Source organism: Anser brachyrhynchus (assembly GCF_964034855.1).
Source record: "Anser brachyrhynchus genome assembly, chromosome: 2".
Classification (NCBI taxonomy): domain Eukaryota; kingdom Metazoa; phylum Chordata; class Aves; order Anseriformes; family Anatidae; genus Anser; species Anser brachyrhynchus.
In genome coordinates this window covers 41,668,758-41,685,575 of record NC_137695.1, presented here as the reverse complement: position 1 = coordinate 41,685,575, position 16,818 = coordinate 41,668,758, and the positions used below count along the sequence as shown (strand labels likewise).

Here is a 16,818-nt window from a genome sequence, read left to right as displayed (position 1 = left end):
GGAATCCCTTTCCAATCATTCCCCATTCCCTTTTGTATAATTATAATCTAGAGCTGTTAAAAAAAAAAAAAAGGAGCAAACAGAAGAGTTCCATTTGAACGAGATCCTACAGTCTTTCATACCTATAAACCTCTTGCTCTCTTTATGAATTGCATTTCCCCTCGTCCCTTCGTTCAACTCATACTTCCATTGAGAAATGCTTCCATTGTTTCTTCTAGGATCTTGGTTTTGTTAATGTTGACTGAAGCAAGAAAGGCAATTCATTATTTTCTTCTGTTAATTACTGGTCCCTTTAGACCAAGTGAACATAGTAAAAAAGTGCTAACAGGGCTATGGAACCAGTAAGTAAGCTAAGGATGAATGGCTCCCATGAAGTATGACATCTTTTCTTAGAAGACTGAAAAATTAAAACAAAGGTGATCATAAAGTATAGCCAGTAAGGTCAAAAAGAAAAATATGTAGTGAAGCTCATTGGAAGCCTCACAGAACTACTTTAATGAGATAAAGTTCACATTGCAACTATTGGCAATGCTTCTGTTGTAAGAATTCTTACTCCTCCTCGTCCATGTAACGTTTAAATGCATCTGTATGTGAAGTCCTGTTTCTTTTCTGCCTGCATTCCAGATTTATGGTGAATCTTTAGTGCGGCGGTGGGAGGGCTGTCACAGTTAAAGACCAAACAGTGCGGAGACCAAACTGACTTTTGGATACCAAAACACTTAAATCCACACATGCATGCAATTTTGCAAATTACATAACTTTCATGTCAGATGATGTGCTCTGGAGTATGTTGTGCTCCAGAGAAAAAGTAGTGAGAGTCGGTGTTGTGGTTCCAACCTTGCTGTCTGTAGTTGTAGTGCAGGCTTGTGGGGTCCCCTGGGTTCTTTCCTCCTTTACTCTGGATGCTGGCAGTTACTGGACCGGGGGGAGAATACTCAATTCTCATTTGGCTTGTTCGGGCTCGCTCAGGGCCTAACAATTGCTTGGTGTCATCACTGGTGCTCACAAGTCTGCTTCTCTCAAAGGTTCTTGAAGTATGTATTTAGTAGTGTTGCCATAAACTAGAAAAGTTTGATTTCTGAGTCTGGAAGAGAAAGGTATTTTCCCCTGTTCTGAATGAAATGCTTTATTCCTGTTCTTGCTAAGAGGAAAAAAGCTTCCAAGCATAAATTAGGAAAGATGAAGAATACTTGGAATATGCTACAGAGAGAACTGTCCTTCTTAAATGTATGTTATAGGTTGGTGCTTGGCCTTTGTGCTGAAGTTGTTAGAGTGAGTTCAGTATGCTTTTGTTCTTTGTTCCTATATGCTTATATGCTTTCTTTGCTTATATTGCTATTCAGGGCTGCAACAAGGGCTAAACTGAGAGATAACTGATGATTTCTTCTTCTGGCTGGGAAGTTTCCATGGTTGCTGGTTAATCCAGCATTGGAGTTCAGCCTATATGTACTTCTTCAGAGACTTACCAGGAACAGCAACACGGGAGTGTAATATTTAGTAGAGCAGCAAGCAGCTTTGTCGTCATCGTTTGTCTATTGATGGTTTTTACTGCATATGTAACATCTGCCTCAAAGTTGGTGAATGCCGCGTAGAAGGAGGCTATTTCAGCTGTTAGGCAGGTGGTAACAGAATTTCCAGTGTTAAGTGTGCTAGCCGGGCAGATACATCATGTGACTTAAAATGACGTTCATTGATGTTTTTAAGAGAATTCCAGTTTGCAGGCAAGAATGTGTACTTTAAAATGTCGTATGTGGTCTCTTGGTGGATATGCTCTTACTGTCTGAGAACAGGGCTTCTCTACATTTGGTTACTCCGATTTTAACTTTTTTCGTTTGGTGTGGTTTTATTTCAATACGAAGAGATATTTATCAGGAAAAAATGGCTGAAAGATGCACCAAATCGTTAAACTCCTTATGGCCTCCCTCCAAAAGTGGATTAGTTTTCTGTAACGCTGCTTGCTATGTCAGTCAAAGATATCTGTCATCATCTCCAGCCACATTAAGCAGGAATTCAGTTTGCATTCTGGCAGTAACCTGTGTGATTCTCTGTTCTTATAGTCCTTGGCTTATTTCATCATAAAGCATTCCAAACTGGGATTCTATCAGGTTTAATTACTTCAGTTAAATAGAGAATATAAGTTATAGAAGGTGAGAAGTGAGAAACCGTAGTGGAGGCACTGTGTTTCTTAAGCCCCATGGAATGAGTTCTCCAAACAAAAATGTAGAAGAGTAGTTTTACTGTCATTGTTCAGAACAGTATTTAGTGGTTTGGATTCAAATGTTTAAGCTTAAAATGGGTGTTATAATTTTTTTGGGGTGCTAACTTGAAGAAGTGTCTGTCTTTTTGTCACATAGTGTTTTGTTACGCTTAGTAAGTCAGAGAAGTTAGAAAATGTACCGATTTGTTAAGGAACCGTCTCATAATCTCTTGAATTATTTCTGTTGAGAGGATAGTTTGATCTTAATACACCCAAAACCTTAACATTTAAGTTGCGTGACAAGTCTTGATTATATTTTAAATCTCTGTCAGGCTTCATTTATAACTGGAGTGTGACAAGTTGAATAAATCAGGTTGATTGTTGGTGTCTCTTTTTTTTTAGACATTATTTGATAATCAAATCAGTGCTGCAAAAAAGGAAGAATCAGAAAGCATTAATAAAAATGACACTTCAAAGAAGATGTCTGTTGAGAGAGTTTATCAGAAAAAGACTCAGCTTGAGCACATCCTCCTCCGTCCAGACACCTACATCGGATCAGTTGAACCGTTAACTCAGGTAAGTTTCATTAAGTTCACCATCCTAGTTTTTTGTTTTAATGAGGAAATTACTCTTCTGGTAAATAAATAGGCAAATCTGTATTCTAAATTGTCATGCTAAAAACTGTAGTTATGTTTATGCATGAATGTGTAAGATTCATAGAATCCTGGAATGGTTTGGGTTGGAAGGGAACTTGAAAGGTCATCTAGTCCAACCTCCCTGCCATAGGCAGGGACACCTCCCACCAGACCAGGTTGCCCAAAGCCCCATCCAGCCTGGCCTTGAACACCTCCCGGGATGGGGCATCCACAGCTTCTCTGGGCAGCCTGGGCCAGTGCCTCACCACTCTGAGTAAATAATTTTTTCCTTATGTCCAATTTAAATCTACCCTCTTTCATTTTAAAACCCTTGCCCTATCACTACATGCCCTTGTAAAAAGTCTCTCTCTGTCTTTCTTATAAGTCCCCTATAAGTATTGAAGGGTTGCAGTGAGGTCTCCTTGGAGCCTTCTCTTCTCCAGGCTAAACAACCCCAGCTCTCTTAGCCTTTCTTTGTAGGAGAAGTATTCTAGCCCTCTGATAATTTTTGTGGCCCTGGGAGGGATCAGGAGATGACTTTCTAAAGCAATGCTTGGTTCACTTGAAAAAACATATGCTGAAAAAAAATGTTTAAGTTCAGTTAAAGCATAAATACACACCTACATATGTATGTGTGTATGTTTACAAACACACATATATGCACACAAATATGTATACAGATTTGTAAGTAGCATTTGCTTTAGCGTCAAAATGCTTTGTTCTGTTTGTTTAGTTAGGGAACAGAGAATTTAAGCCCCCTGCTGGCTCTTTTTTCAGCTGTTTTTGTGAAGTCGCAATTTTTTTTCTTTTTGAGAATTCACTGTCTATACCGTTAGAACTTACTTTGAAGCAGAAAAGAATAGATTTTCACTATAAAAGTCTTTGTGGGTTCAGCTGTAATTTTTACCAAACTTATGTTTCTGCTTTTGTCCTCATATGACAGCAGTGGTCAGATTGGAAGAGCAAAGTTCCTGAACTAAGTAGATATGAGCAAATTCAAAACAGTAGTAGCAGATTTTCCGCTTTTCTGTGGGTGACGGTAATCTAGATTGGCCACATAAGAACTGTCTCCTAAGCAAACAGTTGCATTTTGTAAGGAGAAAATTCAGCATGTGGAAACTTCTCCCACCTGGATATGTTGGAAACCAGGTTCCCACTGCCTTGCATGCTCCTCCAGAGCTGTGTGCAGGCTGCTCCAGAATTCAGAGCTTTCCTTGGAGGAGAAAATCATACGCATTTTAAACTCCCTGCACTGTAGTATCAGTGGATTCTTTTTGTATAATTGTAGGCATTATGTTCATATATACTCAGTTGTTTTCTAATTCTTGGCTGGAGTATTCTTCGAAGGATGAAGGAGGACAGTTAGAAAGAGCAAATCTCAGAAGTTTTACTCTCTGAATTAGCAGTATAAAGCAATGTGTTACTGAAGTAGGTTGTTAGCTTAGAGGAACAGCTTTTTTTTCAACTGGGAAATACTGTCTGTAATTCTGTTCCATGATGAATTTCTTAGAATTTGTCTGTCAGAGATTAAACTATGTAATTGTAGAGCACTTCAAATCATTCAGTCCTCCTGAGACTTCTGTAAAAAATTACAGGCTCCTCACTCCTGCTGTATCCAGTATTGTAACAAAAATAAGTTTTTTCAGAAAGAGGTTTTCCCTTTGTGTCCTGCAAGGTGCAGCATGGGATTGTAGGAGGTTCCATTGCAAATATAATGGTGGCTAGAAATTCCAGCTTTTGTGATCATTTTGGTTTTGACAGCTCCTACTCACTTGCGGTAACATTAAAAAAAAAAAAAAAAGAAAAAAGAAAAAAAGAACAAATGGGTTTCACTGAAAATAGTCTTTGGTACCTAAAATACAACATAAGTTTGTCTGCTTGCAGGATTCATAGGGATGCTGTGGGCATGAAATAATTGGACTTAAGAATAAATCTAAACACGAAGTCCATCAGACTTAAAAAAACAACAACAAGAACAACAACAAAAAAAAACAGTGTAACAAGGAACACAGGTTCTTTCTAATATCCCAAGTTTATTTTTGTTATGGTAGCCTCTCTGTAATGAAGACCCTTTTGTACCAAGTACTGTACAAATACACCCTCAGAAGTGGCAAGGCAAACTAAAGGGCACAGAGCTAAAAATGTAGGGCCAAAATAAGTTACTTGACTTCATGCACAAGGTCAGATGCAGAACTAGCTCTCAGGTCTTGTTCCACCTCCATCCATAGGTGTATGCAATTTCTCTTTTCTTCATGAAAGCTGAATTACTTCCAACATTGGAAATATCTTACAGAATAATTTTATAGCCATCAGAATCATCCTTTATTTTTCCTTCTTCACCCATGCCCAACTACGAGAATTGAGTAAAAATATCTTAAACAGAATTCTGGGCAGAACTTTTCCGTTAAACCTGTTGGACTCTGTTCATACGTTCTCTTGATGCAAAATGTTCTCTCTCTACTCTAGTCCATTTGCATCTAGAAAAAAAAGTCTCAAGACTGTATGAAAAAAATCAGAATCTCGCCATTTTTTTGTTCTTTGGGTAATACCACTCTAGTCATACATTTCATGAATATCATCCTGACTTTGCAAACCATGATTCTGGTTTCACCTTGTTGAAGAAATAGGGTAGGGTCTGCAGCATCTACTGTTACCAGAAAAGTCTGTGAAAGTGTCTTTCAGTCCATCCAGCACCAAGGCTCAGAAGAAGAAATTACAAGCACTATTTGCACAATTGTAATGAGTCTTCGCTTCCACCGAATCTAGGAGGTACTGCATAAATAGTTCACACTGAACTGGGAGACATCACCTAAATACAAATTAAAAAGGCTATTTTTAATTACAATCATGCAGAAAATCTGTTTGCTTAGAAGGCAAGTAAAAACTTAGTGTTGGACTGTTGTCAGGACACATAACAGTGAGTGTGATCAACTGCATGAGTTATTGCTTCAAATAGATTAATAGCTGATGTTGCAATGGTATTTTATCAAAAGAAGCACTTGAGGTGTTCTACTATTAGCTGGACTTCCCCATGAGCTTTTCAAATATGTCAGTCTTTGCATATATATGAACAGTTTGAATTCTTGTTCTCTGAAGTTTTCTGTGTTGTTCCAACATGTATACACACAAGATGCGTACACCAGTCATTCTTTTCAAATCACTGTTTCAGAAGCTGAGTGAGACGTCATCCTGCAAATGTGTGGTAGTTCAGTGGGAATGATGGCAACCAACACAAAAATCTCTAGATAAGAAGCAGATCTTAACATTACAAACAGCCATGAGCTTTTGACTCTGAAGTTATGTAAGCTAGCTGAAGTTGCATGTTCAGCTGAAATAGTCACAGATAGTCCTGTATTTGAACACAGTTGATAGTATTTCAACTGTCATATGTGCCACCTGGGATTCACACATATTTCACATTAAAAAAAGAGCTTATTTTACTGATTTCATGGCTGAAAAGACTCTCTTCAGTGAAAGCTCTCTCTCATGAAGAATTCAGCATAGGTTGGTGTTCATTTGATACAGGGAAAGCTGAAATGAATCCAAAAGGTATGAGAACATCAACTAGGATCAACTCTTCTAATCTGCATATTCGTTTTTTTTTTAAGTGTAATGTTTAATGAAGTTAGTCATGGCTTTGGCCATGTGGCAGTCTCTGGAATATGTGGACTCTTGCTACTCGTGCTCTGATGCTTCTCCAGTAAGATGCTTGGAGATAGTATGAAGGAAATTAACCAGCTGACTTGAAATAAATAGCTTATAGTCTTTTAGTAAAAATGAAAGTGACAGAAAAAGAAACACCTCAGCTTTTATTCAAATGAATTTGCTAATTATCATAATCAGATAACTCTACCCTATTACTGTAATGTGTTTTAATATGGGTTTGCATGACATTTAGCACTAACACCAACCCCAAGAACAGTGATGCTGCGATTCACTGAACTACAACAGAGACACATGATCTTTGGAAAAAAAGGGCAATGCCATAGATATATTGTGCTTAAACCCTTTGCTGAGATCTGAGGCCCTTTGTGCTAAGTGCTACAAAAACAGACCAGGAAGTATTGTCTCCTTTGAAGATTTGAAGAGCTAAACCATGATAGAGAGGAAGGACAAATAGAAAAAGAATGAAACAAGCAGTTATGCTCAAGAACAGTCAGGCTTATTAGGGCTTTTTTTTTTCTTTAATGTAATGGATGGATTGTTAAATAGGATGAGAGGAGTGTCCAAGATAACAAAAGCAAAATTGAAAAGAAGGTTGCAGGAGACCTAAATCTGGCAGAGAATTTGTATTTAGTGAGGTGGCGTAACTGCTGTGCCTCAAACTGATTGCCTTTGTAACTTCTTATTGAGCTCATTACCAACCTGACAGAAGACTAATGCAGCAGAAAGGTTTTTTTGGTTTTTTTTTTTTTTTTGATGGTTTTATGAGCTGAATTGACTCATTAGTTAAGGGAGTAGATGAGCAGCAGGACCATTCCACTGTGCATAGGAAAGCTTAGGACCAAGAACCAAAAAGTGGGTAGTGAGGAGCAGTGGAAAGGAGGCTACTGTTACAGAAATCTCAGGTTCTCACTGGGCTTCACCCTAAAAACAAGATAGTGAAGGAGGAAAGAAAGGCTGTTGGGAGAGTTTTGATGGCAAGTTGCATAATCTTCTAATTACTTCTAATCTTTCTAAATTGAAGGGTTTGGGCATGGAAACGATGTATGTTTAGGTCACCAGAGGACCTCTGAATAGCGGCTAGTAAAGGCTGATGAATACACAGCTGGATAGAATGGATAGAATCATTTCTTGTATGTCTGAGATGTGCCTCCTCCATGGTTGAAAGAAGTGAACCCTGAGAAACCATCCTTGACTGTTTAATTGTATGATATATTAAAAAAAAATGTTGTCAAATAGTTTTATGAGGTACTACAAAAATTATTACCTTCCTTGGATTTCTCCTCTGGGAGAGCTTTAACATTTCTTAGAAGCAATTACGAAATGCAAAAGCTGGAGAGAGTACATTGGAGTATTTGTCTTTGTTGCTACAACTCCTCCTGCTTTCTGATTCTTACAGTCACTTGTACAATAGTCTGAATAATAAACCATTGGACAGATCAGGCTGTCAGGATGTCTGCTTATTCTGCAGTTAACTGTATTTGCATTGCTACATATAGATTGCAGTTAGCATCCAAGTGGGATACAGGTGAATTAAATCAGAATTAAATATATTTCAATATTACAAGAGCATCTGGAATAATGCATCTAGTAGTTAAAGCTCAATCTTTAAATTGCTATTTGAGTTACACCTATGAGCTCCATGGAAAAGGAAGGATCACAATAGTGTTATGGTACGTGAAAATTATGGGAAGGATTAAAGATCAAGATGTTGCTTTGCTAAGATCTTTAGTTCTGTGAACTCAGAATCAAATGGCAGAATTACACTATAACAACTTTACATGAAAAATGTGACTGAAGAGAATGTGACTAGAGATTCAAAGGAAAAGAAGAGGAAATAAATCTGATTAAGAAATTAAGAATAAAGCTAAATACTGAGTCTAGATACTGGTATTATTCTGTTCAGTACTGGAGACTACTGTTGGGATAAATTGTTATAATTAAGGTCAGAAATTTATGGCTGTTGGAGAGATCTTTGTGGAACACATGGGTTTGTTACCAATGCCAGTTTTATCATTAAGTTGTGATATTTCTTAGGTTAATGAATCCTAAAATCCATGTTTTTTTCATGTATACATGATTTGATTAACAGTTTTTCAGTGTTTGTATTTAGCATATGTATTTGTTGAAATATTCTACAGGATTTATTACTTTTCTGCTTTGTTAATGTTTATATTTAAGTTAATTGGTATTCAAGTAAAAATTTGAATCTATACAAGATTCTGAGAAAACACCCTAGGTTACTAGTTGTTGATAGTCCTTTTAAGAGTTGTAAATCCTGGATGTACATCAACAGAAGTATTTACTGGGCTTTTCTTCATTTTGGAAAGGCTCTCTTTGTACTTTTGTATCAGCTAAAAATTACAACACAGTGATGAAGTTAAAAATATTGATTTTACTGTTGAAATGTTAAGTATAAAGTATGAATATTTTGTTTTTGAGACCAGGTCAATAATTTTTATTTTTTTTTTGTATGTAGTTAATGTGGGTTTATGATGAAGATGTAGGAATGAATTGCAGAGAAGTTACCTTTGTCCCAGGCTTATACAAGATCTTTGATGAAATCCTTGGTACGTATAACATTACTTTAGCATTATGGAGTACAGATTATTCTGAGAACTCTAAAAGCACATTAATTTATATCCAGGTTTAGGTCACAGACTTAGTGTTCCACTAAAATACAGTGCTTGGACATTTTAGTGCATGCCAGCACTGTAGAACAGTTAAGAATAGAGAAGAATGTTTTCAGTTTAAAATGCAAGAAAGTATAATTATTTGTTACTAAATGTCCAAAAATAGATCATATTTTGTCATCGATATTGTTACAAGATTTTTTAATCTGCAAGGTTGATCAGGCTAGCAGTTTTAAGTAACATTTGAATGAAGACTTTTCTGAAGAAGATTTTTCTGAAAGAAGACAACTGAAAGTTATCTAAGTTAAATTATTATCTCATGAATCACTAAAACTGATTTCTTGGGTACAGAATGGTAGTGGTGGTGATGGTCATTCTTAGATGGATCATTTCTAGACTTCAAACAGTTTTAAAAGGGATATGAATCATACTGCCATTTAAAAACATGGTGGTTGAAGCACAAACAAATGATTTTTAGAAAACTGTGTCCTAAGTCCCTGAGTCACTATGACTTACTAGCTTATGATATTCTCTTGGTGACAGCCACACATTGAAGACCAACTGGCAGTAGTGATGTGTAACATCTGAGCAGTCTGCTGAACTGATATTTTGGTTTAATTGATGTTACTCCTTGGGTTAATCAGTTTTTATGAATGTATGTTGTAAAAATTGGCAGGATAACATCATGAACTAAATTATAGTCTATTAAGGTCAGTGGAAATTTTCTTATGACCTTCATTGGGTTCAGAATTTACCCACACCTCTAAAACTACGGTTTATAGTATCGCTGTCTCAGAGACTGTAAAGTTGGAAAAGAAGGATTTTGTTTGGTTGTTTTTCACTCATTCCCTGATTTGAGAAATATGAGACTGAAAACTTAAATCACTTCTTGTTCGAGTGCTGCCTTTTAGATGGAATTTACGGGCTTTTCACAGAAGGGAGACACTTTCATTTGGTCCCATTCAAAAGGAAAATAATGACCATGTCATTATTGTAGTACTGTATGGCTTATTGCTTCTTTATGTAGAACTGATAAGCGCACTATAGAGTGTGGTTTGAGAGCTAAGGTTCAGTATATTAACATGATGAAAATTGGACATTATATCTGTGCATGCTTTTTAGTGGAACTTCACTTTCACCTTGAAATATCTGTTGCTATACTGAGATCCCTATAAGCTATTAAGGTACATTATTTTTACTGGATTTCTCCTCATGTACTTTGCTGTTTTGGGATTTTATTTTGACCTATTTTGTGGGTGTTGAGACAAATGTTGAATGTGTTTTTATGGTTAGTGGCCATAGTCACATTTCAGATTTCTATTGTTTGTAGGTAATATACATTGGAGTGCAATTTAATTAAATTCCAATAAAATATTTACCTCCAATTATCCTTCTTTTAATCCTAAGTTGTCTAAAACAAGAGTAGTTATAAGTCTCAGCTTCTTTAGAGAAACCTTTTGCTGATATCAAAACACTCCTTAATGGATGTGACTTTTTCAGGATTGCATTTTAGTGTCAAAATGATGTGTAAACTGACCTGGTGATGATGCATACAATTTCCTAGGATTTTTTACACGTTTGGTGTAATATGTATGATAAATCCAAAGAAGTGCAGCAAGAGAAGAATGAGGTGTTCAGCATGTTAAGAACAGTTATGAGAAGAGGCTCACAAAATGCACTTCTGCATTTCTGAGATGGTCTAACTGCTAGAAGTAGGAATAGGAATTAAAAGAAGGTTGAAAAATACCTTCTTCTAGATCCATGTTCTTATTTATTGATGCTGGTAATAAGATACAGAGTATATAAAATGTTACCTGATGAAAAAAAGGACCTAAATCATTGTAACTTCTGGTAGAATATATAGATAATCAGTTTAACACATCAAGTAATTAATTATTGCTCCTAGAAAGTGTTAATTTGTTACTTCGTTTCATAGTTAATGCCGCTGACAATAAGCAGAGGGACAAGAATATGACTTGTATTAAAATATCCATCGATCCGTAAGTAAAAGCATGCTTTAATTTACTTTCCCTGCCAGGGCAATTGTAATTTAAATTTGTACAAATGATTTTGCTAAATGAAATTGGATTTTATTTTACAACAAAAATAATCTTTTTGGAATTCTGTTAGCTTCATATTTTAAGATGAAAAAGTGAATATAACAGTAATTACTACCACTCTGAATTTATAATAACCTGCTTTCCTAAACCACTCATTAATTTTTGATTGAATGAAACTTAGAATCTGAAGATTATAAAATCTATGCTTATGTGAAAGCTTGCTAGTACATAAATGTAACTAGCAAGGTTACATGTAAATCATAAATACTAACATTAAGTTTCTGTACCAGAATTTTGTACTTCCTGAACTTCTATGTTAACTCCTTCAGCGTGAGGATAAGGGTATGTTTAAATTAGTCAGCTATATCAGGCTGAAACTGCATATTCCAAATATGTTGTCACCCATGTTTTCCAAATTGAGCACTTGAGGATGAAGAGATACTTCCTAATAAGAAGTACCAAAGCTAAATAGATGGTGATTGGGTTCGTTTAGTAGTACCTTTTCAGTGACATTTAAATGAATAATAAATATTTTGGAGACCCAATTTTGACACCTAATCCATGGGATAAATATGCTGAAAAGTCATTTTTCTGCAAGTTTTCAGTGCAGTATCAGTTTCTGTAGACAAATTGCTTTTTACATGGAGTGGGAGGGAAATGGTAGTGGTATGTTTGTCTGACCTGTCATGATTTTGAACTCTCTAATGCTCCAGAACGAAAATTCTGTATGACCACTGTAAGTATTAGTGATGCGAAATGTTGAGGAATTTTGGTATTGATGCATAAAAGAAATTACAATGTTTATCATAAGAGGAAAGTAACAGTTTTAAACAGATGATAACTAAACCTTATCTGGATGGACTTGAGCTGAAACCTATAAAGCTACATCTCTAACAAGTATAATTCTGTCACAAAGTTTCATGATTCTGTTGCAGATCCTGTTGATCTTCATGCAGATTTTTGGGGGATTATTTTTATATGAAATGCTGTCATGTATGGGCAGTTGTGCTCCTTCTCTGACACCTACTAAGCACAAATAAATGTTTGTTGAAATTGAAGTTGCTAGAGCTGTGAATAAACAGAATATGGTCTTTCATTGTAACTTTTGCAGTTATTTAAGCGTGTAAAATATATTCAGGAGTCTTTTTTCAGGTTAACGTTAATTGAGTTTATGTCTTTCTTTACTATTTTGTAGGGAATCAAACATTATCAGCATATGGAATAATGGGAAGGGTATACCAGTTGTGGAACACAAAGTAGAAAAAGTATATGTACCTGCTTTAATCTTTGGGCAGCTACTAACATCTAGCAACTACGACGATGATGAGAAAAAAGTTACAGGCAAGACTATTTAACTTGCTTTGTTTTATGCAGTGAAGCTAGCTTGTTTATCAGTGTGCTTTCTCTTTTTACATTTTCACTCTTTTTCATGATGGATGATCACTTAGTCACCATTACCAGAGTTCTGTGTAAGCGTAAAACAACTTTAAGAAAAAAATCCTGCTTTTTCATTTTTTTCAATAACAGTGTTTACAAAAAAATTTATATTTGTATCTTTAGTGTCAGTATTCATTATTCAGTAAAAAAATCCATGTGAATTATACCATATGCAAACATTAAAAGATCTATGTTATTGAGATGAAGGAAAGAATAATTTCAATAAATTAGACTGATTTAATATCTTAAATGTGAAGTAACCCTAATTTAAATCATGAATGAAAGTTAGTTCTGTTTTATCCCACTCCGTATATTTAGCCCATTTTATGATGACTTTAAAATTTTATTTTAAGAAAACATACAGCAATGAATTTATTTTATTTTAAGATTTATATAGCGTATTAGAAATTCCTCCAAGTTTCCACGGAAACTGAGTGTGACTTCAGTCAGTTAGGAAGGTTTACCTTTGAGCTGTTGCCAGGAAGGGGGTGACCTAACCTCTTTACCTCCGGACTTCTATTCCCATTGCTTCTTTTCTGCCAGAGCTAGCAAGCATGTGCAGAATGAGTTGGCTCTGATCGTGAATTAGTTTTCAGCTGTATCACGGTGTTGAGGTCACTTGTCTTTCAGCAGGCACCTTCTAGATCGACATAAGGGAAGCAATGGGAGCATCCTGGCCTCGGTGGCGGGAGGCACAAGTGGTGCATTATTGAGGCAGAAATAGTTGCACTAGATTGTAGGTAGCATGAAAATGCATCTCTGTCATCCTTTGATAGCTCTTGATCTATTGCCCAACTTTCATCTTATATGTGAACATTTGATTTCATTTGCCTTACCTCTTTATGTCATAAATAAAGTTTTGCTTTAACAAAATTTACTGTATGTTATTTTTTCAGGTGGTCGTAATGGCTATGGTGCAAAACTTTGTAACATATTTAGTACAAAGTTTACAGTTGAAACTGCGTGCAAGGAATACAAACACAGCTTTAAGCAGGTATACAGATAGTCTCAAATTTGTTCTCTTTGCTGTAATCATAAGATTCAAATTTGACACATTTTCTATATGTCATAAAATGAATCATGCACATTCAAATGTAAAGTGTATAGGCTATTCAGGCCAAGTTAGTTCTGTCAGTGAAACTGGTACTTCTGCATCCTAGTGTTTTTTTCGTTTGTTTTAAGTAATATTTTTCTTGCAAGTGTTAGGTAACTAAAAATGAAAAACTATTTTTTTGCTGTTAAAACTAAGGTTTATTCATGTGCATGTGAAAAAGAATGTGTTTAACTGAAATATTCTGTAATTGTTAAGTGATTTCTCAGAAAAAAAATCTACTTTGCTATGCAAACTTAAAAATAATTATCTAGGTTATTTTATATTAGCATCCAAAAAAGAATTTTTGATGTATTGGTCATGAATTTCATCAGCGCAGCTGGACTTGGGTGCAAAGAAACCCCACATGAACCCATTGCTCATAGTTTTAATTGTCAGCACAAAGTTCAAAGATTGCATGTAATTCATCTACTGCATCTAGCTTTGAGCTGGTCACCTTTAGAAAAGTTTGAAGAATGTTGTGGGGGAATGGTAACTACCAAAGCTCCTCACCCTTGGAGTCTTTCACAGTTGGTGGCTTCTCTCTCTTTTTCCTGGGCAATTTCTGGTTATGCTGTCACGTTACTGCCAAAAACCAATACATTTCAATGGTTTATCTGTCTCTTTAAAAATGTAATATTTTCTGCTAATTGCCAAAAACCAAATTATTAAAAGCACATCCACAGAAGTGCTATCTCAGGGACTGCTGAGGCTCTGCACAGGGACTAATAAACCTCTCTGCAGAAGTAAGTAGTAGATGGAAAACATTGAACTAATGGGCAATAAAGACTATTTAGCTAGCTCACTTGTACTTAATTTAGTCAGTTCTGCAGTGGGCTCTATTTGCATTAGAATCATGTCCATCAATGTAACGATGCCTAAATATTTATAGAAACCACAAATCTGCTGTCACCGATACTTGTGCAAATCTTGGTAAAGCAATTAATTTTATACATAGCATTTTACCAGAGGAAACTTGTAAAAGAAGTCTGTGAGCTTTTTGTTGTGTAGCTTTTGCAGTCCTAGCATAGCTGGAAAATGGAACAAAGCAGGAGGAGGAGGTCTTGTATTTAAACTAATATTTTAAATGTTTTGTTTCCAAAGACTTGGATGAACAATATGATGAAGACTTCTGAACCCAAGATTAAACATTTTGATGGTGATGACTACACATGCATTACATTCCAACCAGATCTATCTAAGTTTAAAATGGAAAAACTTGATAAGGATATTGTGGCCCTGATGACAAGAAGAGCATATGATTTGGCTGGGTCATGCAAGGGAGTCAAAGTTATGTTGAATGGGAAGAAGTTACCTGTAAGAACCTCTTAAATTATTTTAAGCGGACTGAGTATTTAATCTAAAGTAGAGTAATTGTTACCTGTGTCACTCATAGGTAAATGGATTTCGCAGTTACGTAGATCTTTACGTAAAGGACAAGCTGGATGAAACTGGAGTTGCACTCAAAGTTATTCATGAAGTTGTGAATGAACGATGGGATGTGTGCCTAACTTTAAGTGAAAAAGGATTTCAGCAAATCAGCTTTGTAAATAGTATAGCTACCACAAAGGTGAGTAGTTATAGTTACATTAAATGATAAAAATAGATGTTAAGGTTATGCCTAGTCAGACATTCAAAAAAATGTGTTACTAAAAATAAATAGCTGGGTTAATCCTTTGCATGAAAGGATGTGGCAGAACAACTGAATGCACTCAAAATACAGTCATATCAGTATTTCTGAATATGCCCTAGATTTTAAAATGCTAGTAATCATGATCAATGATACCGATGTCTTACATGAGCATTACTTATTAATGATAAAATGAATGGAAGTATTGCTTAGTAAAAATACTTTATCCCTTCCTTTTTAATACATTGTAACAAAACAATTCCAAGATTAAGATTAAAAACTGTACAGACCCCTTTGAAGTTAGTAACAGGTTTTGGAGAGGAAACAAGTCTTTTGGTATTCATGAAAAATGGTGTTTCGTTTATTGCTTTATGATGTATAAAACTGGCCTGAAATATTAAGATTATTTTTTTCATCCTTGTTTCTACATAAGGGATCTTTGTGTTGTTCTCTGTTCTTTTTAGCAACTAGAGAAGTAGCAAATGGCATCATAACAAATCTTAAGATATGATGAAGAAGCAATCTGCTCAGCATACTAAACTAGAAAGAAGTCTGTGCTTCTTGGATGCTGTGGTAGTCAGGCACCAAGGCAATCACCTGAAATTTATTGGTATAACTCATTTATGCTGGTTTGGTGTGGCCCAAGTTAAGGTATCTAGGATCCACCATGGTGAAAGAAAATCTTTGTCGATTTCTGCTCTTGACAAACTACACCGACTGAGTGATGTAACACCAGACAAGTAATTCTAGTGATGGCACTGTTTGTAGGGAACCTTAACCGTGAGTTTCTCAGAAATATAAGAATTTGTATTCACTCAAAAAACACCCTTTGCTCAAATCTTACCTGAAAGAGTCAAACAGAAGAAAATTCTAATGTTAGCACAAATGGTTCTTAACCACCAGTTCATAAGTGCAGTGGCTGCACTAAGTAGGGTGCCTAGTCTAGGCAGGTGCCCAGAAATACCAGTGTAAATCTCACTGGTAGATGATGTGTAGTCAGTATTTTGACAGTATAGAGTTTTTACTACATAATTCCCTTCAGTGTTCTTTTCAGTGTAGGTGAACCAGTGTTCAGTGGTAAGGGTGATAGTTCATTTCAGTGTAGAATATTTACTTTTTAAGCGTGCATTTTAATCAAATGCTTATCTGATACTTCCCGAAGCTAGGGATACAAACATACCTGGTAATTAAAAGGTTAAAACTTGGTTTTAATTCAGGCCTCTTTATGCAACATAAAGAAAAAAAATAACATGACCTTAAAGATGTATACAATACCTTTATGAAGATGCTGGCAATGTAGACAGACTTAATATTTTTTGGTATCAGGATAAGAGAATGTATTGGAGAAAATGAATGCTTACTCAAAGCTTACTCTATTTGACTCCTTTGGATCGGTTTTCACCCATCATGCGGTTACACATGCGCATTGTTATATGTTCTTTAAGAAAATTCATAGAAAAAGTACTGTGTATT

The 16,818-nt window shown here is 35.7% G+C and overlaps 1 protein-coding gene across 1 annotated transcript in view; it reads left to right on the top strand.

Moving 5' to 3' along the window:
- Positions 1-16,818, top strand: part of TOP2B (DNA topoisomerase II beta) — a 64,558-nt gene that overhangs the window by 11,635 nt on the left and 36,105 nt on the right. Inside the window, exons 2-8 of the mRNA XM_080579121.1 lie at positions 2,600-2,773; positions 8,975-9,065; positions 11,065-11,128; positions 12,384-12,529; positions 13,522-13,619; positions 14,820-15,032; positions 15,112-15,285. Of these exons, the coding sequence (XP_080435247.1) occupies positions 2,600-2,773; positions 8,975-9,065; positions 11,065-11,128; positions 12,384-12,529; positions 13,522-13,619; positions 14,820-15,032; positions 15,112-15,285 (960 nt within the window). The remainder of the gene's footprint in view (positions 1-2,599; positions 2,774-8,974; positions 9,066-11,064; positions 11,129-12,383; positions 12,530-13,521; positions 13,620-14,819; positions 15,033-15,111; positions 15,286-16,818) is intronic.